At 53.6% G+C, this 25,918-nt stretch overlaps 2 protein-coding genes across 5 annotated transcripts in view; both read right to left on the reverse strand.

Annotated features, from left to right (window-relative positions):
- Positions 1 to 2,880, reverse strand: part of tab1 (TGF-beta activated kinase 1/MAP3K7 binding protein 1) — a 51,416-nt gene extending 48,536 nt beyond the window's left edge. The window contains exons 1-2 of the mRNA XM_087978402.1: positions 2,751 to 2,880; positions 2,416 to 2,549 (exon numbers count right to left, since the gene is read on the reverse strand). Coding sequence (XP_087834528.1) covers positions 2,416 to 2,549; positions 2,751 to 2,780 — 164 coding nt within the window. The 5' untranslated portion in view covers positions 2,781 to 2,880. The remainder of the gene's footprint in view (positions 1 to 2,415; positions 2,550 to 2,750) is intronic.
- Positions 2,881 to 20,582: 17,702 nt separating this feature from the next.
- LOC122547863 (protein FAM227A-like) overlaps positions 20,583 to 25,918 on the reverse strand; it is a 221,113-nt gene continuing 215,777 nt past the window's right edge. The window contains exon 15 of one of the 4 annotated variants that reach the window (XM_087978406.1): positions 20,583 to 20,766. In XM_087978406.1, coding sequence (XP_087834532.1) covers positions 20,756 to 20,766 — 11 coding nt within the window. In that variant the 3' untranslated portion in view covers positions 20,583 to 20,755. The remainder of the gene's footprint in view (positions 20,767 to 25,918) is intronic. The other 3 variants (XM_087978405.1, XM_087978404.1, XM_087978403.1) reach the window with 3 other exon arrangements.

Here is a 25,918-nt window from a genome sequence, read left to right on the forward strand (position 1 = left end):
CTGGCAGTTTAATGTTCCAGGATACAAATGCTACGGGAAGGATAGAAAAGGAGACAAGAGAGGAGGGGGAGTGGCGTTTTTGATAAAGGATAGCATTACAGCTGTACTGAGGGAGGATATTCCTGGAAATACATCCACGGAAGTTATTTGGGTGGAACTGAGAAATAAGAAAGGGATGATCACCTTATTGGGATTGTATTATAGACCTCCTAATAGTCAGCAGGAAATTGAGAAACAAACTTGTAAGGAGATCGCAGCTATCTGTAAGAATATTAGGGCGGTTATGGTAGGGGATTTTAACTTTCCAAACATAGAAAGGGACTGCCATAATGTTAAGGGTTTAGATGGAGAAGAATTTGTTAAGCATGTACAAGAAAATTTCCTGATTCAGTATGCGGATGTACCTACTAGAGAAGGTGCAAAACTTGACCTACTCTTGGGAAATAAGGCAGGGCAGGTGACTGAGGTGTCAGTGGGGGAGCACTTTAGGCTAGCGACCATAATTCTATTAGTTTTAAAATAGTGATGAAAAAGGATAGACTGGATCTAAAAGTTGAAGTTCTAAATTGGAGGAAGGCCAATTTTGATGGTATTAGGCAAGAACTTTCAAATCTGATTGGGGGCAGATATTCGCAGGTAAAGGGACAGCTGGAAAATGGGAAGCCTTCAGAAATAAGATAACGAGAATCCAGAGAAAGTATATTCCTGTTAGGGTAAAAGGAAATGCTGGAAGACTGAAGAAATTGAGGGTTTGGTTAAGAAAAAGAAGGAAGCATATGTCAGGTACAGACAGGATATATCGAGTGAATCCTTAGAAGAGTATAAAGGACTATACTCGAGAGAAATCAGGAGGACAAAAAGGGGACATGAGATAGCTTTGGCAAATAGAGTTAAGGAGAATCCCAAGGGTTTTTACAAATACATTAAGGAGCAAAGGGTAACTAGGGAGAGAATAGGACCCCTCAAAGATCAGCAAGGTGGCCTTTGTATGGAGCTGCAGGAGATGGGGGAAGATACTAAGTGAGTATTTTGCATCAGTATTTACTGTGACTCGTCCAGTTCAGTTTCGAGTAACCGCAAGTTGTTGGTAGTGGGGCTTCATTGACGTTAAAACCATTGAACATCAGGGGTTAGATTCCCTCTTCTGGAGACAGTCACTGCTTGATATTTATGTGGCGTGAATGCTACTTGCCATTTATCAGTCAAAGTGTCGATATTATCCAGCTCTTGCTGCATTTGGACATGGACTGCTTCATTACTTGATGTGTGAATGATGCTGACCATTCTATGATCAATTATTCTATAATTCTTTACCTTCTGATGGAGGGAAGGCCACTGACGAAGCAGCTGAAGATGGTTGGGTATCGGATACAACCCGAAGGAACCCCTACAGAGATGTTCTAGAGCTGAAATGGCTGACGTCAAATGACCATACTCATCTTCCTCTTTGCCAGGTATCACTTCAAATAGAGGAGTGTTTTCTCCTGATTTCTATTGACTCCAATTTTGATAGGGATCCCTGACTCCAAACTTGATTGAACATGGCCTTGGTGTCAAGGGTAGTCACACTCATTTTTGGAAATCAGCTCTTTTATCCATGTCCGGACCCAGATTGCAATGAGGTCAGGAACTGAGGAGACCTAGTTAGAATCCAAATTGGATACCAACGAACAGTTTATTGCTGAGCAAATGCTTAATAAGAAAGTGGATAGAGCTGTGAAGACACCTGACATCACTTTGCTAATAAGTAGACTGATGGGGTGATAATAAGCAACTGCCTCAGCATTATACACAAATGAGCTGACACATCTAGTTTGTCCATCCTAACATTGCAACAAGGCATAATCAGACAGGATAATGACAGTATCTGAGACATTTGCCGTAAGGTATTACTCTACAAGAATAACTATGTCAGGCTGTCACTTGACTAGTCAGTGGAATAGCTCTCGCTGTTTCGATTCAAGTCCCTAGATATTAGTGATTTGGACTTTATAGGGTCAATAGGGCTGAGTTTATTCCAAAACAGAACTGTGGATCTGGAAAATCTGAAACAAAACATAAACTGCTGGAAAAACTTATCAAGTCTGGTAGCATCTGTGGAGGCCGAAACAGAGTTAACGATGTGACTCTTCTGAAATACTTTAGTTGAAAAATGTGGTGCTGGAAAAACACAGCAGGTTGGGCAGCATCCGAGGAGCAGGAGAATCACCTCTTTAGCCTGGGTAGTGTCAATATCACTGCCCATTGCCCTCTCTCATGCTCCAATGATACAGGTGATCAGTATATTCAGATGGTTCAGCATTGGGGTTGGGGGGGTTGCCACTGGGGTAACAAACAGAGAGAGAGAGAAGAGAGAGAGAGGCATCAACAAGTTGTAAAGCGTGAACATGACAGTAAGGTGCAGGGTTGACTCACCGAAATCGCAACCAACTGTCCTCCAGAGCGTGGCCTTCGGAGCTGCTCCCGTCCACCTGGTAGACACGGTTTGTACCATAACCAATTCCTGACAGCTGACAGACGGTCAGGTCATCCGTCCAACTCGGCGGCTCCTGAACAAAACACAACACACTGTCAGCAGGATGAAGAAACCGGCAGCTTCCCGGGAAAGGGAACCCTTCCTCCTCGTATCCACCCCCGCCCCCCGCAACCAACATCCCAGAGCCCCCTCCCTCAGCACTCACCCTGCTCCTCACACTCTCACTCTCACTCCCCCCCACACACTCACACAAAAACTTTCCCACTTTCCTCACATTTTGGAGCCGTTTTCTCTGAGCGGCCATGACACCGGAATTAGATCACCGGAAATGACCTCTCACATTGGGCGGAGCCAGGGTGGGAAGGACCTGGCGTCGGAGGAAGTAGCAGGAGAGGGAGGGAAATTGGGGGAGGGGAGGGATGATAGGGGGGGGGGGAAGGATGATGGGGGAGGGGAGGGATGATGGGGGAGGGGAGGGGAAGGATGATGGGGGAGGGGAGGGATGATGGGGGAGGGGAGGGGAAGGATGATGGGGGAGGGGAGGGATGATGGGGGAGGGGAGGGGAAGGATGATGGGGGAGGGGAGGGGAAGGATGATGGGGGAGGGGAGGGGAAGGATGATGGGGGAGGGGAGGGGAGGGATGATGGGGGAGGGGAGGGGAGGGATGATGGGGGAGGGGGGGGGAGGGATGATGGGGGAGGGGGGGGAGGGATGATGGGGGAGGGGGGGGGAGGGATGATGGGGGAGGGGGGGGGAGGGATGATGGGGGAGGGGGGGAGGGATGATGGGGGAGGGATGATGGGGGGGGGAGGGATGATGGGGGAGGGGGGGGAGGGATGATGGGGAGGGGAGGGATGATGGGGGAGGGGGGGGAGGGATGATGGGGGAGGGGGGGGAGGGATGATGGGGGAGGGGGGGGAGGGATGATGGGGGAGGGGGGGAGGGATGATGGGGGAGGGATGATGGGGGGGGGGGAGGGATGATGGGGGAGGGGAGGGATGATGGGAGAGGGGAGGGGAGGGATGATGGGGGAGGGGAGGGGAGGGATGATGGGGGAGGGGAGGGATGATGGGGGAGGGGAGGGGGGGAGGGATGATGGGGGAGGGGAGGGGGGGAGGGATGATGGGGGAGGGGAGGGGGGGAGGGATGATGGGGGAGGGGAGGGGGGGAGGGATGATGGGGGAGGGGGGGGAGGGATCATGGGGGAGGGGGGGGAGGGATGATGGGGGGGGGAGGGATGATGGGGGAGGGGGGATGATGGGGGGGGAGGGATGATGGGGGAGGGGACGGGAGCGATGATGGGGGAGGGGAGGGATGATGGGGGAGGGGAGGGGAGGGATGATGGGGGAGGGGAGAAGAGGGATGATGGGGGAAGGGGAGGGATGATGGGGAGGGGAGGGGAGGGGAGGGATGATGGGGAGGGGAGGGATGATGGGGAGGGGAGGGATGGTGGGGGACGGGAGGGGAGGGATGATGGGTGAAGGGGAGGGGAGGGATGATGAGGGGAGGGATGATGAGGGGAGGGGAGGGGAGGGATGATGAGGGGAGGGGAGGGGAGGGATGATGGGCAGGGGAGGGGAAGGATGATGGGGGAGGGGAGGGGAGGGTTGATGGGGGAGGGGAGGGAGGATGGGGGAGGGGAGGGATGATGGGGGAGGGGAGGGATGATGGGGGAGGGGAGGGAAGATGGGGGGGAGGGGAGGGATGATGGGGGAGGGGAGAGGAGGGATGATGGGGGAAGGGGAGGGGAGGGATGATGGGAGGTATGATGCAGGGGAGGGGAGGGGAGGGATCATGGAGGGAAGGGATGATGTGGAGGGGTGGGATGATGGGATGGAGGGGAGGGATGATGGAGAGGAGGGATGATGGGGAGGGGAGGGATGATGGGGTGGAGGGGAGGGATGATGAGGTGGAGGGGAGGGATGATGGAGAGGAGGGGTGATGGGGAGGGGAGGGATGATGGGGTGGAGGGGAGGGATGATGGGGTGGAGGGGAGGGATGATGGGGGAGGGGTGAGATGATGGGGAGAGCGTAGGGGAGGGATGATAGGGGAGTGGAGGGGAGGGATGATGGTGGGGAGGGGAGGGATAATGGGGGAGAGGAGGGATGGCGGGGAGGGGGGTGATGATAGGGGAGGGGAGGGATGATGGGGAGGGGAGGAATGATGGGGGAGGGGATGGAGGAGGGGGAGAGGCGAGGGATGATGGGGAGGGGAGGGATGATGGGGGAGGGGAGGGCAGGGAAGGGATGATTGGGGGAGGGGAGGGATGATGGGGAAGGGATGGACGATGGGGGAGGGGAGGGATGATGAGGGAGGGGAGGGATGATGGGGGAGGGATGATGGAGGGGAGGGGTGGGATAATTGGGAGGGGAGAGATGATGGGGAGGGGAGGGATGATGCGGGAGGGGATGGGAGGGGAGTGATGATGGGGAGGGGAGGGGAGGGATGATGGGGGAGGGATGATTAGGGGGAGAAGAGGTATGATGGGTAAGGGGAGGGATGATGGGGGAGGGGAGGGATGATGGAGGGAGGGATTATGAGGTAGGGGAGGGGAGGGATGATTGGGGAGGGGAGGGATGATGAGTGAGGGGAGGGATGATGGGGAAGGGCTGATAGGGGAAGGGGAGGGATGATGGGGAAGGGGAGGGGTGATTGAGGGGAGGGGTGGGATAATTGGGAGTGGAGGGATGATGGGAGAGGGGAGGGATGATGGGGGAGGGGAGGGATGATGGTTAGGGGAGGGATGATGGGGGGGGAGAGGGATGATGGGGGAGGGGAGGGATGATTGGGAGGGATGATGCAGGGGAGGGAGGGATGATTGAGGGGAGGGATGATAGGGGAGGGATGATGGAGAAGGGAGGGATGATGGAGGGGGAGGGATGATGGGGGAGGTGAGGGATGATGCAGGGGAGGGAGGGATGATTGAGGGGAGGGATGATTGGGGAGGAGAGGGATGATGGGGGTGAGGAGAGGGATAATGGAGGGGATGGATGATGGGGGAGGGGAGGGGAGCAGAGGGATGATGGGGAAGGGGAGGGATGATTGAGGGGACTGGTAGGATGATGGGGAGGGGAGGGATAATAGGGGAGGTGAGGGATGATGGGGCAGGAATGAAGGGGGAGGGGAGGGATTATGGGGAGGGATGATAGGGGAGGAATGATGGGGGATGGGGAGTGGAGGGATGATGGGGGAGAGGAGGGATGGCGGGGAGGGGAGTGATGATGGGGAGGGAGAGGGGAGAGATGATAGGGGAGGGGAGGGATGATGGGGAGGGGAGGAATGATGGGGGAGGGGACGGAGGAGAGGGAGAGGCGAGGGATGATGGGGAGGGGAGGGATGATGGGGGAGGGGAGGGATGATGGGGAGGGGAGGGCAGGGAAGGGATGATTGGGGGAGGGGAGGGATGATGGGGAGGGGATGGACGATGGGGGAGGGGAGGGATGATGAGGGAGGGGAGGGATGATGGGGGAGGGGAGGGATGATGGAGGGGAGGGGTGGGATAATTGGGAGGGGGGATGATGGGGAGGGGAGGGATGATGGGGAGAGTAGGGATGATTGGGGGAGGGGAGGGATGATGCGGGAGGGGATGGGAGGGGAGTGACGATGGGGAGGGGAGGGGAGGGATGATGGGGGAGGAATGATTAGGGGGAGAAGAGGGATGATGGGTAAGGGGAGGGATGATGGGTAAGGGGAGGGATGATGGGTAAGGGGAGGGATGATGGGGGAGGGGAGGGATGATGGGGGGAGGGAGTATGGGGTAGGGGAGGGGAGGGATGATGAGTGAGGGGAGGGTTGATGGGGAGGGATGATGGGGGAAGGGGAGGAATGATTGAGGGGAGGGGAGGGATGATGGGAGAGGGGAGGGATGATGGGAGAGGGATGATGGGGGAGGGGAGGGATGATTGGGAGGGATGATGCAGGGGAGGGAGGGATGATTGAGGGGAGGGATGATAGGGGCGGGGAGGGATGATGGGGAAGGGAGGGATGATGGAGGGCAGGGATGATGGGGAAGGGAGGGATGATGGAGGGGAGGGATGATGGGGGGAGGTGAGGGATAATGCAGAGAGGGGAGGGATGATGGGGAGGGGAGGGATGATGGGGAGGGGAGGGGGGATGATGGGGAGGAGGGGAGGGGAGGGATGATGGGGACGGGAGGGATGATGGGGAAGGGGAGGGGAGGGATGATGGGGGGAGGGGAAGGATGATGGGGAGGGGAGGGATGATATGGGAGTGGAGGGGAGGGATGATGGGGAGAGGAGGGATGATGGAGGGGAGGGGAGGGATGATGGGGAGAGGAGGGATGACGGCGGGGAGGGGAGGGATGATGGTGGAGGGGAGGGATGATGGGGAGAGTAGGGATGATGGGGGAGGGGAGGGATGATGCGGGAGGAATGAAGGGGAGAGGAGGGGGAGAGGTGAGGGATGATGGGGAGGGGAGGGATGATGGCGGGAGGGATGATGGGGTAGGGGAGGGCAGGGGAGGGATGATTTGGGGTGGGGAGGGATAATGGGGGAGGGGAGGGATGGTGAGGGAGGGATGATGGGGAGGGGAGGGATGATTGGGAGGGGAGGGATGATGGTGGGGTGGGATGATGGGGGAGGGATGATGGGGGAGGAATGATGGGAGGGGAATGATGATGGGGAGAGGGGAGGGATGATAGAGGGGAGGGATGATGGGGGAGGGATGATGGAGGGAAGGGATGATGGGGAGAGGAAGGATGATGGAGGGGAGGGGAGGGATGATGGAGGGGAGGGGAGGGATGATGGGGAGAGGAGCGATGATGGACGGGAGGGGAGGGATGATGGGGGAGAGGAGGGATGATGGCGGGGAGGGGAGGGATGATGGTGGAGGGGGGAGGGGAGGGATGATGGGGAGGGTAGGGGAGGGATGATGGGGAAGGTAGGGATGATGGGGGAGGGGAGGGATGATGCGGGAGAGGAAGGGAGTGATGATGGGGGAGGGAAGGGGAGTGATGATGGGGAGGGGAGGGATGATTAGGGGGAGAGGAGGGATGATGGGTAAGGGGAGGGATGATGGGGAGGGGAGGGATGATGGGGGTGGGATGATAGGGGAGGGGAGTGATGATGGGGAGGAGAGGAATGATCGCGGAGGGATGATGGGGAGGGGAGGGATGATGAGGGAGGGGAGGGATGATGGGTGAGGGGAGGGATGATGGGGGAGGGGTGAGATGATGGGGAGAGCGTAGGGGAGGGATGATAGGGGAGTGGAGGGGAGGGATGATGGTGGGGAGGGGAGGGATAATGGGGGAGAGGAGGGATGGCGGGGAGGGGGGTGATGATAGGGGAGGGGAGGGATGATGGGGAGGGGAGGAATGATGGGGGAGGGGATGGAGGAGGGGGAGAGGCGAGGGATGATGGGGAGGGGAGGGATGATGGGGGAGGGGAGGGCAGGGAAGGGATGATTGGGGGAGGGGAGGGATGATGGGGAAGGGATGGACGATGGGGGAGGGGAGGGATGATGAGGGAGGGGAGGGATGATGGGGGAGGGATGATGGAGGGGAGGGGTGGGATAATTGGGAGGGGAGAGATGATGGGGAGGGGAGGGATGATGCGGGAGGGGATGGGAGGGGAGTGATGATGGGGAGGGGAGGGGAGGGATGATGGGGGAGGGATGATTAGGGGGAGAAGAGGTATGATGGGTAAGGGGAGGGATGATGGGGGAGGGGAGGGATGATGGAGGGAGGGATTATGAGGTAGGGGAGGGGAGGGATGATTGGGGAGGGGAGGGATGATGAGTGAGGGGAGGGATGATGGGGAAGGGCTGATAGGGGAAGGGGAGGGATGATGGGGAAGGGGAGGGGTGATTGAGGGGAGGGGTGGGATAATTGGGAGTGGAGGGATGATGGGAGAGGGGAGGGATGATGGGGGAGGGGAGGGATGATGGTTAGGGGAGGGATGATGGGGGGGGAGAGGGATGATGGGGGAGGGGAGGGATGATTGGGAGGGATGATGCAGGGGAGGGAGGGATGATTGAGGGGAGGGATGATAGGGGAGGGATGATGGAGAAGGGAGGGATGATGGAGGGGGAGGGATGATGGGGGAGGTGAGGGATGATGCAGGGGAGGGAGGGATGATTGAGGGGAGGGATGATTGGGGAGGAGAGGGATGATGGGGGTGAGGAGAGGGATAATGGAGGGGATGGATGATGGGGGAGGGGAGGGGAGCAGAGGGATGATGGGGAAGGGGAGGGATGATTGAGGGGACTGGTAGGATGATGGGGAGGGGAGGGATAATAGGGGAGGTGAGGGATGATGGGGCAGGAATGAAGGGGGAGGGGAGGGATTATGGGGAGGGATGATAGGGGAGGAATGATGGGGGATGGGGAGTGGAGGGATGATGGGGGAGAGGAGGGATGGCGGGGAGGGGAGTGATGATGGGGAGGGAGAGGGGAGAGATGATAGGGGAGGGGAGGGATGATGGGGAGGGGAGGAATGATGGGGGAGGGGACGGAGGAGAGGGAGAGGCGAGGGATGATGGGGAGGGGAGGGATGATGGGGGAGGGGAGGGATGATGGGGAGGGGAGGGCAGGGAAGGGATGATTGGGGGAGGGGAGGGATGATGGGGAGGGGATGGACGATGGGGGAGGGGAGGGATGATGAGGGAGGGGAGGGATGATGGGGGAGGGGAGGGATGATGGAGGGGAGGGGTGGGATAATTGGGAGGGGGGATGATGGGGAGGGGAGGGATGATGGGGAGAGTAGGGATGATTGGGGGAGGGGAGGGATGATGCGGGAGGGGATGGGAGGGGAGTGACGATGGGGAGGGGAGGGGAGGGATGATGGGGGAGGAATGATTAGGGGGAGAAGAGGGATGATGGGTAAGGGGAGGGATGATGGGTAAGGGGAGGGATGATGGGTAAGGGGAGGGATGATGGGGGAGGGGAGGGATGATGGGGGGAGGGAGTATGGGGTAGGGGAGGGGAGGGATGATGAGTGAGGGGAGGGTTGATGGGGAGGGATGATGGGGGAAGGGGAGGAATGATTGAGGGGAGGGGAGGGATGATGGGAGAGGGGAGGGATGATGGGAGAGGGATGATGGGGGAGGGGAGGGATGATTGGGAGGGATGATGCAGGGGAGGGAGGGATGATTGAGGGGAGGGATGATAGGGGCGGGGAGGGATGATGGGGAAGGGAGGGATGATGGAGGGCAGGGATGATGGGGAAGGGAGGGATGATGGAGGGGAGGGATGATGGGGGGAGGTGAGGGATAATGCAGAGAGGGGAGGGATGATGGGGAGGGGAGGGATGATGGGGAGGGGAGGGGGGATGATGGGGAGGAGGGGAGGGGAGGGATGATGGGGACGGGAGGGATGATGGGGAAGGGGAGGGGAGGGATGATGGGGGGAGGGGAAGGATGATGGGGAGGGGAGGGATGATATGGGAGTGGAGGGGAGGGATGATGGGGAGAGGAGGGATGATGGAGGGGAGGGGAGGGATGATGGGGAGAGGAGGGATGACGGCGGGGAGGGGAGGGATGATGGTGGAGGGGAGGGATGATGGGGAGAGTAGGGATGATGGGGGAGGGGAGGGATGATGCGGGAGGAATGAAGGGGAGAGGAGGGGGAGAGGTGAGGGATGATGGGGAGGGGAGGGATGATGGCGGGAGGGATGATGGGGTAGGGGAGGGCAGGGGAGGGATGATTTGGGGTGGGGAGGGATAATGGGGGAGGGGAGGGATGGTGAGGGAGGGATGATGGGGAGGGGAGGGATGATTGGGAGGGGAGGGATGATGGTGGGGTGGGATGATGGGGGAGGGATGATGGGGGAGGAATGATGGGAGGGGAATGATGATGGGGAGAGGGGAGGGATGATAGAGGGGAGGGATGATGGGGGAGGGATGATGGAGGGAAGGGATGATGGGGAGAGGAAGGATGATGGAGGGGAGGGGAGGGATGATGGAGGGGAGGGGAGGGATGATGGGGAGAGGAGCGATGATGGACGGGAGGGGAGGGATGATGGGGGAGAGGAGGGATGATGGCGGGGAGGGGAGGGATGATGGTGGAGGGGGGAGGGGAGGGATGATGGGGAGGGTAGGGGAGGGATGATGGGGAAGGTAGGGATGATGGGGGAGGGGAGGGATGATGCGGGAGAGGAAGGGAGTGATGATGGGGGAGGGAAGGGGAGTGATGATGGGGAGGGGAGGGATGATTAGGGGGAGAGGAGGGATGATGGGTAAGGGGAGGGATGATGGGGAGGGGAGGGATGATGGGGGTGGGATGATAGGGGAGGGGAGTGATGATGGGGAGGAGAGGAATGATCGCGGAGGGATGATGGGGAGGGGAGGGATGATGAGGGAGGGGAGGGATGATGGGTGAGGGGAGGGATGATAGGGAGGGGAGGGGAGGGATGATGAGGGAGTAATGATGGGGAAGGGGAGGGGAGGGATGATGGCGGGGAGGGGAGGGATGATGGTGGAGGGGTGGGGAGGGATGATGAGGGAGGGAAGGTGAGGGATGATGGAGGGAGGGGAGTGATTATGGAGGGAGTGATGATGGGGGAGGAATGATGGGAGGGGAGGGATGCTGGGTTGGAGGGAAGTGATGATGGGAAGGGGAGGGGTGATGGGGGAGTGGAGGGGAGGGATGATAGGGAGGGGAGGGGAGGGATGATGGGGTGATTGGAGGGATGATGAGGGGAGGGATGATGGGAAGGGGGAGGAATGATGAGGGGAAGGGGGAGGGATGATGAGGGAGGGGAGGAATGATGGGGAGTGGGGAGGGATAATGGGGGAGGGGAGGGATGATGGGGAGAAGGGAGGGGAGGGGAGGGATGATGGGGGACGGGAGGGAAGATGGGGGCGGGTAGGGATGATGGTGGGAGGGGAGGGATGATGGGGAGGGGTGATGCGGGAGGGGAGGGATGAGGGGTAGAGATGATGGGGGTTGGAATGATGGGTGGAGGGTGGGAGTTGGGGGGAGGGGAGGGATGATGGGGAGGGGAGGGGAGGGATGATGGGGGAGGGGAGAGATGATGGGGGGAGAGGGGAGAGATGATGGGGGAGAGGGGAGGGATGATGGGGAGAGGGGAGGGATGATTAGGGGGAGAGGACGGATGATGAGGGAGGGGAGGGATGATGAGGGAGGGATGATGTGGGAGGGGAGGGATGATGGGGAGGGGTAGGATGATGGGGAGGGGAGGGATGATGGGGAGGGGAGGGATAATGGGGGAGGAATGATGGGGAGGGGAGGGATGATGGGGGAGTGAAGGGGAGCGATGATGGGGAGGGGAGGGATGATGTTGGAGAGAAGGGATGATGGCGGGGAGGGGAGGGATGATGGGGGTGGGGGAAGGGAGGGGAGTGATGATAGGGGAGGGGCGGGGAGGGATGATGGAGAGGGGAGGGATGATGGGGGGAGAAGAGAGGGATGATGGGGGGAGGGGAGGAATGATGGGAGTGGGGAGGGATGATGGAGAGGGGGCGATGTGAGGGTGGGAAGGGGGAGGGGGATAGGGGAGACGGATGGGGATTGGGGGCGAGAGGGATGGGGGATGATGGGGGGAGAGGGATGGGAAGGGGGATGGGGTGAGGGATGACGGATTGGGGAGAGGGATGGGGAATGGGATGAGGGATGGGTGAGAGGGATGGGGGATGGGGAGAGAGATGAGGGATGGGTACAGGAATGAGGGATGGGGAGAGGGATGGCAGGGAGAAGGATGGGGAGAGGGATGAGGGATGGGAGGAATGAGGGATGGGGGAGGGGGATGGGTGGAGAGGGATAGGTGATGGGGAGAGGGATGGGTGAGAGGGATGAGGGATGGGTGGGGAGGATAGGGGAGATGAGAGGGGAGATGATGGAGAGTGAAGGTGGGGTGGATCGGGGAGAGTGAGGATGGGGAGAGTGAGGGTGGGTAGGATGGGTGAGTTTGGGGAGGATGGGGGTAGAATGGGAGAGAGTGAGGGTGGGGAGGATGGGGGAGGGGAGGATGGGAGAGGGAGAGGATGGGAGAGAGTGAGGGTGGTGAGGGCGGGGAGGATGGGGGAGAGTGAGGGTGGGGAGGATGGGGGAGAGTTAGGGTGGGGAGGATGGGGAAGAGTGAGGGTGGGGAGGATGGGGGGAGAGTTAGGGTGGGGAGGATGGAGGAGAGTGAGGGTAGGGAGGATGGGGGAGAGTGAGGGTGGGGAGGATGGGGAGAGTGAGTGTGGAGAGTGAGGGTGGGGAGGATGGGGAGAGTGAAGGTGGGGATGATGGGGAGAGTGAGGGTGGGGAGGATGGGGGAGAGTGAGGGTAGAGAGTGAGAGTGGCGAGTATGGGGGAGAGTGAGGGTGGGGAGGATAGGGAGAGTGAGGGTGGGGAGGATGGGGGAGAGTGAAGGTGGGGAGGATGGGGTGAGTGAGGGTGGGGAGAATGGGGGAGAGTGAGGGTGGGGAGGATGGGGAGAGTGAGGGTGGAGAGGGTGGGGAGGATGGGGGAGGGTGAGCGGGAGACAATGGGGGAGAGTGAGGGGGGAGATGATGGGGAGAGCGAAGGGGAGAGTGAGGGTGGGAGGATGGGGAGAGTGAGGATGGGGGAGAGTGAAGGTGGGGAGGATGGGGGAGAGTGAGGGTGGGGAGGATGGGGAGAGTGAGGGAGAGGATGGGGAGGATGGGGTGGATTGAGGGGGTAGATGGGATGGAGTGAGGGGCGGAGGATTGGTGGGGAGTGAGGGGGAGGATGGAGGTAGTGAGGGGGGAGGATGGAGAAGTGAGGGGTAGGATGGGGTAGTGGGGGGAGTGAGTGGGCAGGATGGGGGGGAAGGATGGGGGAGAGTGAGGGTGGAGGATGGGTGGGGAGAGAGGGGAGGATGGGGTAGTGAGGGGGAGAGGATGGGGGAGAGTGAGGGTGGAGGATGGGGGGAGTGAGGGGTAGGATGTGGGAGAGTGAGGGGGGAGGTTGGGGAGAGTGAGGGGGCAGGATGGGGGAGAGTGAGGGGGACTGATGGGTGTTCTTGGAGAAACGTGTTCCTTCACACAGGAGTTTCCTCCAAGTCAGTTTCTTCTGAAGATGGCTCTCCCATGGGTTGACATGTGATTTGTATTTCTTGAGCAAGTTAAAAATCTTATAACACCAGGTTATTGTCCAACAGGTTTATTTAGAGGTATATAAGAGCAGCAGTCCAAAAGCTAGTGTTTCCAATTAAACCTGTTGGACTATAACCTGGTGTTGTGTGGATTTAAACTTTGTCCACCCCAGTCCAACACCGGCATCTCTACGTCTTGTATTTCTCGAGGGAAGCCTTCAGGGAATCGGTGAAACTTCGAGGGCCTGTTCTGAGTTGGATAAAGATAATTTGCTTTGGTAGTCAGAACTTGGGCATTCTAAGCGTGTGGCCGGCTGAGCAGAGTTAGTTTCAAATGATCATGGGCTCGATGGTGGTGCTATTAGCTGCTTCAAGGACACTGATGTTTGCATGTGTGTCTACCCTGCTGATGTGGACAACCCTTCTCAAACAACATTGATGGTGCTTCTCAAGAGTCTTGAGCTGGATTCTGTATGTAGTCTGAATTTTGAGGTCATATAGAAAAGTTGAAGGACGACTGATTTGGGCGCCAAGGATCTTGGATCGATCGGCGCGGATGTCAAACATTCTCGTCCTTTGGTGTGCAAAGGCAGTGCTTGCAGATTGGATGCAACCGAAAAGAAAAGTTTAGATAGGATATGTTAGCTAAATAGGTTGAAGAAGTGTTTGACTGGTGACAGTTGATGATGGTTGTCTGATATTCCAGTGGATAAAGGGGATGGTTGGCACAGTTTGGTGAGAGTTGATGATGGTTGTCTGATATTCTAGTGGATAAAGGGGATGGTCGGCACAGTTTGGTGAGAGTTGATGATGGTTGTCTGATATTCTAGTGGATAAAGGGGATGGTCGGCACAGTTTGGTGACAGTTGATGGTTGTCTGATATTCTAGTGGATAAAGGGGATGGTCGGCACAGTTTGGTGACAGTTGATGGTTGCCTGATATTCTAGTGGATAAAGGGGATGGTCGGCACAGTTTGGTGACAGTTGATGGTTGCCTGATATTCTAGTGGATAAAGGGGATGGTCGGCACAGTTTGGTGACAGTTGATGGTTGCCTGATATTCTAGTGGATAAAGGGGATGGTCGGCACAGTTTGGTGACAGTTGATGGTTGCCTGATATTCCAGTGGTTAAAGGGGATGGTCGGCACAGTTTGGTGACAGTTGATGGTTGCCTGATATTCCAGTGGTTAAAGGGGATGGTCGGCACAGTTTGGTGACAGTTGATGGTTGCCTGATATTCCAGTGGATAAAGGGGATGGTCGGCACAGTTTGGTGACAGTTGATGGTTGCCTGATATTCTAGTGGATAAAGGGGATGGTCGGCACAGTTTGGTGACAGTTGATGGTTGCCTGATATTCCAGTGGTTAAAGGGGATGGTCGGCACAGTTTGGTGACAGTTGATGGTTGCCTGATATTCTAGTGGATAAAGGGGATGGTTGGCACAGTTTAGTGACAGTTAATGGTTGCCTGATATTCTAGTGGATAAAGGGGATGGTCGGCACAGTTTGGTGACAGTTGATGGTTGCCTGATATTCTAGTGGATAAAGGGGATGGTTGGCACAGTTTGGTGACAGTTAATGGTTGCCTGATATTCTAGTGGATAAAGGGGATGGTTGGCACAGTTTGGTGACAGTTGATGGTTGCCTGATATTCTAGTGGATAAAGGGGATGGTCGGCACAGTTTGGTGACAGTTAATGGTTGCCTGATATTCTAGTGGATAAAGGGGATGGTTGGCACAGTTTGGTGACAGTTAATGGTTGCCTGATATTCTAGTGGATAAAGGGGATGGTCGGCACAGTTTGGTGACAGTTGATGGTTGTCTGATATTCCAGTGGTTAAAGGGGATGGTCGGCACAGTTTGGTGACAGTTGATGGTTGCCTGATATTCCAGTGGTTAAAGGGGATGGTCGGCACAGTTTGGTGACAGTTGATGGTTGCCTGATATTCTAGTGGATAAAGGGGATGGTTGGCACAGTTTAGTGACAGTTAATGGTTGCCTGATATTCTAGTGGATAAAGGGGATGGTCGGCACAGTTTGGTGACAGTTGATGGTTGCCTGATATTCTAGTGGATAAAGGGGATGGTTGGCACAGTTTGGTGACAGTTAATGGTTGCCTGATATTCTAGTGGATAAAGGGGATGGTTGGCACAGTTTGGTGACAGTTGATGGTTGCCTGATATTCTAGTGGATAAAGGGGATGGTCGGCACAGTTTGGTGACAGTTAATGGTTGCCTGATATTCTAGTGGATAAAGGGGATGGTTGGCACAGTTTGGTGACAGTTAATGGTTGCCTGATATTCTAGTGGATAAAGGGGATGGTCGGCACAGTTTGGTGACAGTTGATGGTTGTCTGATATTCCAGTGGTTAAAGGGGATGGTCGGCACAGTTTGGTGACAGTTGATGGTTGCCTGATATTCTAGTGGATAAAGGGGATGGTCGGCACAGTTTGGTGACAGTTGATGTTGGTTGTCTGATATTCTAGTGGATAAAGGGGATGGTTGGCACAGTTTGGTGACAGTTGATGGTTGCCTGATATTCTAGTGGATAAAGGGGATGGTCGGCACAGTTTGGTGACAGTTGATGGTTGTCTGATATTCTAGTGGATAAAGGGGCTGGTTGGCACAGTTTGGTGACAGTTGATGTTGGTTGTCTGATATTCTAGTGGATAAAGGGGATGGTTGGCACAGTGTTGCGGTGTTATGGCAGCACACTACTCTGTAGCCAAAGTATTTGGACCCTGTTGACCTGGTCATATCCCAATGTCCATCTTTCATCAGGAAAATATTAATATATTTCATCCCTTGGGGCTAGAGATCTAGCGTGTTGATCATTTATTCAAACCTTTCTGATCAATGAATAGAGGGCAGGAATCCACATGTCAAGATCGCCAGCTTGCCCTTGTCCATCATTTTAGCTCAAGGTCACATTTTGCTTTCTTTCATGCTGAAGGTCATTTGTTAGGCTTCACCAAACACTGGTCCAGTGGAGAGGATACAACATGTCATCTAGTTGAATTAGGAATGTAACCAGTGTACGTGAATGAGGAAAGAGTGTGACATTCCTCAGGACTCTTCATGTGTTTTATTTTGCATAGAAAAAGAAATTTCCCTGCTGAGATGGTCTTAAAATTTGCCTGCCAATGCCATGAAAATTTTCTACTTATTCTGAACAATACAATTGAATAAAGAGGATGAGATCAATTAAAGATTCTTGGGGCCAGACAGGAAAGGCTCCTTTGCTGGATAGGGAATAGGGGAATCCTTCAGACTGGACAGAGGAGAGAGGCACTGAAAGGGGTGAAAAACCCAGGACAGTTAAAGATGATGAAGAAAGATGATGCGCTATGGTCACACTCACTTTTCTGTTTGTTGTGATTTTGCCATGGGTTGTTACCTGTGGTGTTCTGAGTGGAATTTGGATAGGAAAGTTGTGGAAACTTAGCTCTGCTATATGAGGTACCTGGCATAAGGACAATGGAGTTGGATCTGTAGTTTGAACAGATAGAGGGAGCATCTTTCTAATGGGTATGATGCCAACAGCTCTGAATGACAGATTACGAGCTAACATGGGCATTGGGATGGGAAGTTGGCTGTTCAATGGTTTGCTGGGAATCAGGTTGTGGAATTGGAAATAGGCTCATGGATATGATAAGCTTGGAGAAGGCTTCACAGGAGACTAAAGGAAAACTGAGAAGGATGCAGGGGGGGCATTGAGAAGCTATGGTGCATGTAGGGGATGATAGCCAGTGATGACTGGAGGTCTGCAGGGGCTAGTGTTTGGCCCATAACTATTCAAATTATACATTGATGATCTGGATAAAGGGACTAAGGGCACTGTTGTTAAGTTTGCAGATGACTCAAAGATAGATGGAGGAGATGATGTTGGGGAAGCAGGGAGGTCGCAGAAGGACTTACACAAGCTAGGAGAATGGGCAAAGAAGTGGCAGATGGAATACAATATGGGAAATTGTGTGGTTATGCACTTTGGTAGAGAGAATACGGGTAAACGCTATTTTCTAAATGGGAAAGGCTTTGGAAATCTAAAGCTCAAAGGAACTTTGGAGTCCGGGTTCAGGATTCTCTTAAGGTAAACATGCAAGTTCAGTTGGCAGTTAAGAAGGCAAATGCAACATTATCATTCATTCCAAGAGTGCTAGAATACAAGAACAGGGCCGTATGGCTGAGGCTGTGTAAGGCTCTGGTCAGACTGCATTTGAAATATTGTAAGCTGTTTTGGGCTCCATACCTAAGGAAGGATGTGCTGGCATTTGAGTCCAGAGGAGGTTTACAAGAATGACCCCAGGGATGAAGGGCTTGTCATGTGAGGAGCAGTTGACGTCTGTGGGTCTGTACTCGATGGAGTTAAGAGGGATGGGGTTGATCTAATTGAAATGGACAGAATACCTGTGTCATCCTTTTCCATTGTGAAGACCGACACAGCGTATTCATTGAGGACTGTGTCCATGTCTTTGCCCACACACAGATTACCTTTTGTCCCAAATAGGGTTCTTACTCTAGTTATTCTCTTCCTCTTCAGAAATTTGAAAAAGCACTTTGGGTTTTCCTTTATTGTTACCCATGAATGTTTTCTCATACACTCTCTTTGTTTTCCTTATTTCCTTCATAAGGTTTCCCCTGCACTTTTTATACTCCTCCAGGGGAATCTGTCATATTGAGCCCTTGCTATCTAACACAATCTCCTCTTAATCCGAATCTTTATGTCCTGTGATGTCTGGTCTGAGTCCCACCTTTTGTCTTTATGGGCATATGTTTGACACACATTTGTTATTTCTTTTTGAATGCCTCCCATGGCTCTGACACGATTTTATCTGCAAATAGGGGCACTCCCAGTCCATTTGGGCTAAATTTCAAATTTAGTAAAATTAGCATTTCCCTCACCCAATCTTATCCCTTTCCATAATCATCCTAAATCTGACAGGATTATGATCGCTATCTCCAAATTGCTCTCCTATTAGTCATCGAGATATACAGCACGGAAACAGACTCTTCAGTCTAAACTGTCCCTGCCCAATGAATCAACCTAGTCTCATTTGGCCCTGTAAACCTTTTTTGAATTAGATTAGATTAGATTACTTACAGTGTGGAAACAGGCCCTTCGGCCCAACAAGTCCACACCGACCCGCCGAAGCGCAACCCACCCATACCCCTACATTTACCCCTTTAACCTAACACTACGGGCAATTTAGCATGGCCAATTCACCTGACCTGCACATCTTTCGACTGTGGGAGGAAACCGAAGCACCCGGAGGAAACCCACGCAGACACGGGGAGAATGTGCAAACTCCACACAGTCAGTCGCCTGAGTCGGGAATTGAACCCGGGTCTCTGGCGCTGTGAGGCAGCAGTGCTAACCACTGTGCCACCGTGCCGCCCTATCCTATCCGTGTACCCATCCAGATGCCTTTTAAATGTTGTAATCGTACCAGCCTCCGCCATTTCCTCTGACAGCTCATTTCATTATTGATACACATTCCACCTGCCTGGGCTGAGTTTTGAATATTGGGTTTTTAACTTCCCCGTCCCTTGTTGGGCTTTGTACATACCGGCTAAAACAAAGTTCTCGTGGATACAATTGAGGAAGGTAGACTCCTCCTTGCACAATAAAACAATCCCAGTAAATATCTGACTATTTAAAATCCGACACTATCACTGCCGTATTATTCTCACATTGCTCGAAAAGTTGATTGTATATTCGATCCTCTACCTCCCCGACTGTGTCTGTGTATGGGAACTGGGGCTGGTTGGGGACGAGGATGGGGCTTATTTGAAATGTTGAGAGTGTGGTGCTGGAAAAGCACATCCGGTCAGGCAGCATCCGAGGAGCAGGAGAATTGTCGTTTCGAGCATAAGCTCTTCGTTAGGGACGAGACTTGTGAGCCAAGGGGGTGGAGAGATAAATGGGCGGGGGCTGGGGGAAAGGTAGCTGGGAAAGCGGTAGGTCAATGAAGATGGGAGTAATGGTGATAGGTTGGAGAGGAGGATGGAGCGGATTGGTGGGAAGAAAGATAGACAAGTAGGACAGTTCAAGAGGATGGTGCTGAGTTGGAAGGTTGGATCTTGGATAAGGTGATAAGGTGGGGGAAGGGGAAATAGGGAAACTGGTGAACTCCACATTGATACTGTGGGGTTGGAGGGTTCTGAGGCGGAAGATGAGGCATTCTTCCTCCATCATCAACCGCAAGGGAGGGGAAATTGTGGTCTCTAAAGAAGGAGGCCATCTGGTGTGTTCTGTGGTGGAATTCCTCCTCCTGGGAGCAGATACGGCGGAAGCAGAGGAATTGGGAATCAGGGATAGCATTTTTACAGGAGGCAGGGTGGGAGGAGGTGTAGTCCAGGTAGCTGTGGGAGTCGGTGAGTTTGTAGAAGATATCAGTGTTGAGTTGGTCACCATTGATGGAGATGGAGAGGTCCAGGAAGGGGAGGGGATGTCTGAGATGGTCCAGGTGAACTTGAGGTCGTGATGGAATGTGTTGGTGAAGTTGATGAAGGTCAACCTCCTCAACGAGGTGGCGCCGATGCAGTCATCAGTGTAGTGGAGGAAGAGGTGGGGTGTGGTGCCGGTGTAGATATGGAAGATGGACTGTTCTACGTAACCAACAAAGAGACAGGCATAGCTGGGGCCCATATGGGTGCCCATGGCTACCCCTTTGGACTGGAGGAAGTGGGAGGATTCGAAGGAGAAATTGTTAAGGGTGAGGACCAGTTCAGCCAAACAAATGATGTTGGGAGAGGAAGAAGCAGAGGGCTTGGAGGTCCTGGTCATGGTGGATGGAGGTGTAGAGGGATTGGATGTTCCATGGTGAAGATGAGGCATTGGCAAAGGAAACAAAAGTCTTAGAGGAGGTGGAGGGCGTGGACGGTGTCCCAAATGTATGTGGGGAGTTCCTGGATGAGGGGGGTTTAGGACTGTATCAAGGTATGTGGAGATGAGTTCGGTAGGGCAGGAGCAGGTCGAGATGATGGATCGGCCGGAGTGGTCAGGCTTGTGGATCTTGGGAGGGAGCTAAGACCTTTGAAGTGTGGTATGCTCGTACCATTATCCTTGGTACCCTCTCCGTACAGGGCTTTGTTTATAAGTACTGTATTGTGACTTCTCTGTGTCGTCAATCGAACATTTATTTGGAATCAGCAGTGATACAGAATCAGAGACCAGGCTCCATGTACAGTTTCACTTTTACTCGGCAGCTATGAGGATGACCAGGGTCCCAGTGTCAGAGGCCTGTATGGAGGCACACATCATTGAGGTTCTGAAAAACAAGTGAATGTAAATTTCACACACTTCAACCAGTTCCCCAGAGAGTCAAAAGTGGCTCCTCCCTCCCCCCCACAGCCGACATCTACCATGTGCAATCCTCTTGCTCCTCTCCAGCTTTACAACTCAGTACAGCCAGGGCAAAGTGCATTATCCTGCAACCCTCACAGTAGCATCCTCATATACCGCACATCCCTCACTGAAACAGACTGATAAATCCCACGGCGGCACGGTGGCACAGTGGTTAGCACTGCTGCCTCACAGCGCCAGAGACCTGGGTTCAATTCCCGCTTCAGGCAACTGACTGTGTGGAGTTTGCACATTCTCCCCGTGTCTGCGTGGGTTTCCTCCGGGTGCTCCGGTTTCCTCCCACAGTCCAAAGATGTGCAGGTTAGGTGAATTGACCATGCTAAATTGCCCCTAGTGTTAGTTAAGGGGTAAATGTAGGGGTATGGGTGGGTTGCGCTTCGGCGGGGCGGTGTGGACTTGTTGGGCCGAAGGGCCTGTTTCCACACTGTAAGTAATCTAATCTAATCCCTCCCACTGCAATACACTGATATACCCCACAGCTCCCACTATAACACTGATATACTCCACAGCCCGCACTATAACACACTGATATACCCCACAGCCCCCACTATAACACACTGATATACCCATAGCCCCCACTATAACACATTGATACACCCCACAGCCCCCACTATAACACATTGATATACCCCACAGCCCCCACTATAACACACTGATATACCGCACAGCCCCCACTATAACACACTGATATACCCATAGCCCCCACTATAACACATTGATATACCCCACAGCCCTAACTATAACACATTGATATACCCCACAGCCCCCACTATAACACACTGATATACCCCACAGCCCCCAATGAAACAGAATGATAAATCCAATCCCTCCCACGGCAATACACTGATATACCCCACAGTCCCCCACTATAATGCTCTGATATACACCACACCCCTCACTGTAACACGCTGATATACACCACACCCCTCACTGTAACACGCTGATATACTCCACACCCCTCACTTTAACACATAGATATATTCCACAGCCCTCACTGTAACACACTGATATATTCCACACCCCTCACTGTCATGCTCTGATAGATACCACACCCCTCACCCCTCACTGAAACACCCTAATTTACACCACACCTCCCACAGTAACAGATATACTCCACAGATATAATGCTGTAATATACAGCACACCCCTCAGTGTAACCCTTCGATATATCACATACCCCTCAATGTAACATTATTATACAACCCACACCCCTCACTGAAACACTCTGATACATCCCACACTCCTCACTGTAACACACTGATACATCCCATACTCCTCACTGTAACACCCAGATAAATCCCACACTCCTCATCGTAACACACTGATACATCCCACACTCCTCACTATAACACACTGATACATCCCACACTCCTCACTGTAACACCCTGATAAATCCCACACTCCTTACTGTAACACCTTGATACATCCCACACTCCTCACTGTAACACACTGATACATATCACACCCCTCACTGTAACACCCTTATACATCCCACATTCCTCATTGCAACACACTGATAAATCGCACATTCCTCACGGCAACACCCTGAATTATCCCACACTCCTCACTGTAACACCCTGATACATATCACACCCCTCACTGTAACAACCTGATATATCCCACATTCCTCACTGCAACACACTGATACATCCCACACTCCTCACTGGAACACACTGATACATCCCACACCCCTCACTGTGACACATTGACACACCGACACACCTCACTGTAACATCCTGATACATCCCACATTCCTCACTGTGACACCCTGATACATCCCACACTCCTCACTGTAACACCCTGATATTTCCCACATTCCTCACTGCAACACACTGATACATCCCACATTCCTCACTGCAACACACTGATACATCCCACATTCCTCACTGCAACACACTGATACATCCCACACCCCTCACTGTAACACACTGACACACCGACACACCTCACTGTAACATCCTGATACATCCCACATTCCTCACTGTGACACCCTGATACATCCCACACTCCTCACTGTAACACTCTGATACATCCCACATTCCTCATTGCAACACACTGATACATCCCACACCCCTCACTGTAACACCCTGATACATCCCACATTCCTCACTGTAACACCCTGATACATCCCACACTCCTCACTGTAACACAGTGATACATCCCACACTCCTCACTGTAACACACTGATACACCCACACTCCTCACTGTAACACACTGATACATCCCACACTCCTCACTGTAACACAGTGATACATCCCACACGCCTCACTGTAACACACTGACACACCCACACTCCTCACTGTAACACACTGATACACCCCACACTCCTCACTGTAACACACTGATACATCCCACACTCCTCACTGTAACACCCTGATACATCCCACACTCCTCACTGTAACACAGTGATACATCCCACACTCCTCACTGTAACACACTGATACACCCCACACTCCTCACTGTAACACCCTGATACACCCCACACTCCTCACTGTAACACACTGATACATCTCAAACTACTCACTGTAACACCCTGATACATCCCATACTCCTCACTGTAACACACTGATACATCCCACACTACTCACTGTAACACCCTGATACATCCCACACTCCTCACTGTAACACACTGATACATCTCAAACCCCTCACTGTAACACACTGATACATCCCACACTCCTCACTGTAACACACTGATACATCCCACACTCCTCACTGTAACACACTGATACCTCCCACATTCCTCACTGCAACACCCTGGTATATCCGACATTCCTCACTGTAACACCCTGATGCATCCCACACTCCTCACTGTAACACACTGATACATCCCACACACCCCACTGTAACACACTGATACATCCCACACTACTCACTGTAACACACTGATACACCCCACACTCCTCACTGTAACACACTGATACACCCCACACTCCTCACTGCAACACCCTGATGCATCCCACACTCCTCACTGTAACACACTGATACATCCCACATTCCTCACTGCAACACCCTGATGCATCCCACACACCCCACTGTAACACACTGATACATCCCACACTACTCACTGTAACACACTGATACATCCCACACTCCTCACTGTAACACAGTGATACATCCCACACTCCTCACTGAAATACCCTGATATATCCCACATTCCTCACTGTAACGCACTGTTATATCCCACACTCCTCACTGTAACACACTGATACATCCCACACTCCTCACTGTAACACAGTGATACATCCCACACTCCTCACTGAAATACCCTGATATATCCCACACTCCTCACTGTAACACCCTGATGCATCCCACACTCCTCACTGTAACACTCTGATACATCGCAAACCCCTCACTGTAACACACTGATACATCCCACACTCCTCAATGTAACACACTGATACATCCCACACTCCTCACTGTAACACCCTGAAAAATCCCACACCCTTCACTGGAACACACTGATACATTCCACACCCCTCACTGTAACACACTGATACATCCCACACTCCTCACTGTAACACACTGATACACCCACACTCCTCACTGTAACACAGGGAGACATCCCCCACCCCTCACTGTAACACACTGATACATCCCACACTCCTCACTGTAACACCTAGATACATCCCACACTCCTCACTGTAACACACTGATACATCCCACATTCCTCACTGTAACACACTGACACACCCACACTCCTCACTGTAACACACTGATAGAACGCACATTCCTCACGGCAACACGCTGATACACCCACACTCCTCACAGTAACACACGGATACCTCCCACACCACTCACTGCAACACACTGATACATCCCACACTCCTCACTGAAATACCCTGATACATCCCACATTCCTCACTGTAACGCACTGTTATATCCCACACTCCTCACTGTAACACACTGATACACCCACACTCCTCACTGTAACACCTAGATACATCCCCCACCCCTCACTGTAACACACTGATACTTCCCACACTCCTCACTGTAACACCTAGATACATCCCACACTCCTCACTGTAACACACTGATACATCCGACATTCCTCACTGTAATACCCTGATACATCCCACACTCCTCACTGTAACACCCTGAAAAATCCCACACCCTTCACTGGAACACACTGATACATTCCACACCCCTCACTGTAACACACTGATACATCCCACACTCCTCACTGTAACACACTGATACACCCACACTCCTCACTGTAACACACGGAGACATCCCCCACCCCTCACTGTAACACCCTGATACATCCCACATTCCTCACCGTAACACACTGATACACCCACACTCCTCACTGTAACACACGGATACCTCCCACACCACTCACTGCAACACACTGATACATCCCACACTCCTCACTGTAACACACTGATACATCCCACACTCCTTACTGTTACACCCTGATACATCCCACACTCCTCACTGTAACACACTGATACATCCCACATTCCTCACTGTTACACACTGATACAACCCACACTCCTCACTGTAACACCCTGATACATCCCACACCCCTCACTGTAACACCCTGATATATCCCACATTCCTCACTGCAACACCCTGGTACATGCCACACTCCTCACTGTAACACACTGATACATCCCACAGTCCTCACTGAAACACACTGATACACCCCACACTACACACTGGAACACGCTGATACATCTCAAACTCCTCACTGTAACGCACTGATATATCCCACACTCCTCACTGTAACACACTGATACATCCCACATTCCTCACTGTAACACCCTGATACATCCCACACTCGTCACTTTAACACACTGATACATCCCACATTCCTCACTGTAACACCCTGATACATCCCACACTCGTCACTTTAACACACTGATAAATCCGACATTCCTCACTGTAACACACTGATGCATCCCACACTCCTCACTGTAACACTCTGATACATCCCACACTCCTCACTGAAACATCCTGAAAAATCCCACACCCTTCACTGGAACACACTGATGCATTCCACACCCCTCACTGTAACACACTGATACATCCCACACTCCTCACTGTAACACACT

The sequence above is a fragment of the Chiloscyllium plagiosum genome, unplaced genomic scaffold, assembly GCF_037043375.1.
Source record: "Chiloscyllium plagiosum isolate Xiang-an unplaced genomic scaffold, Cpla_swu_hap1 HiC_scaffold_33, whole genome shotgun sequence".
NCBI lineage: Eukaryota > Metazoa > Chordata > Chondrichthyes > Orectolobiformes > Hemiscylliidae > Chiloscyllium > Chiloscyllium plagiosum.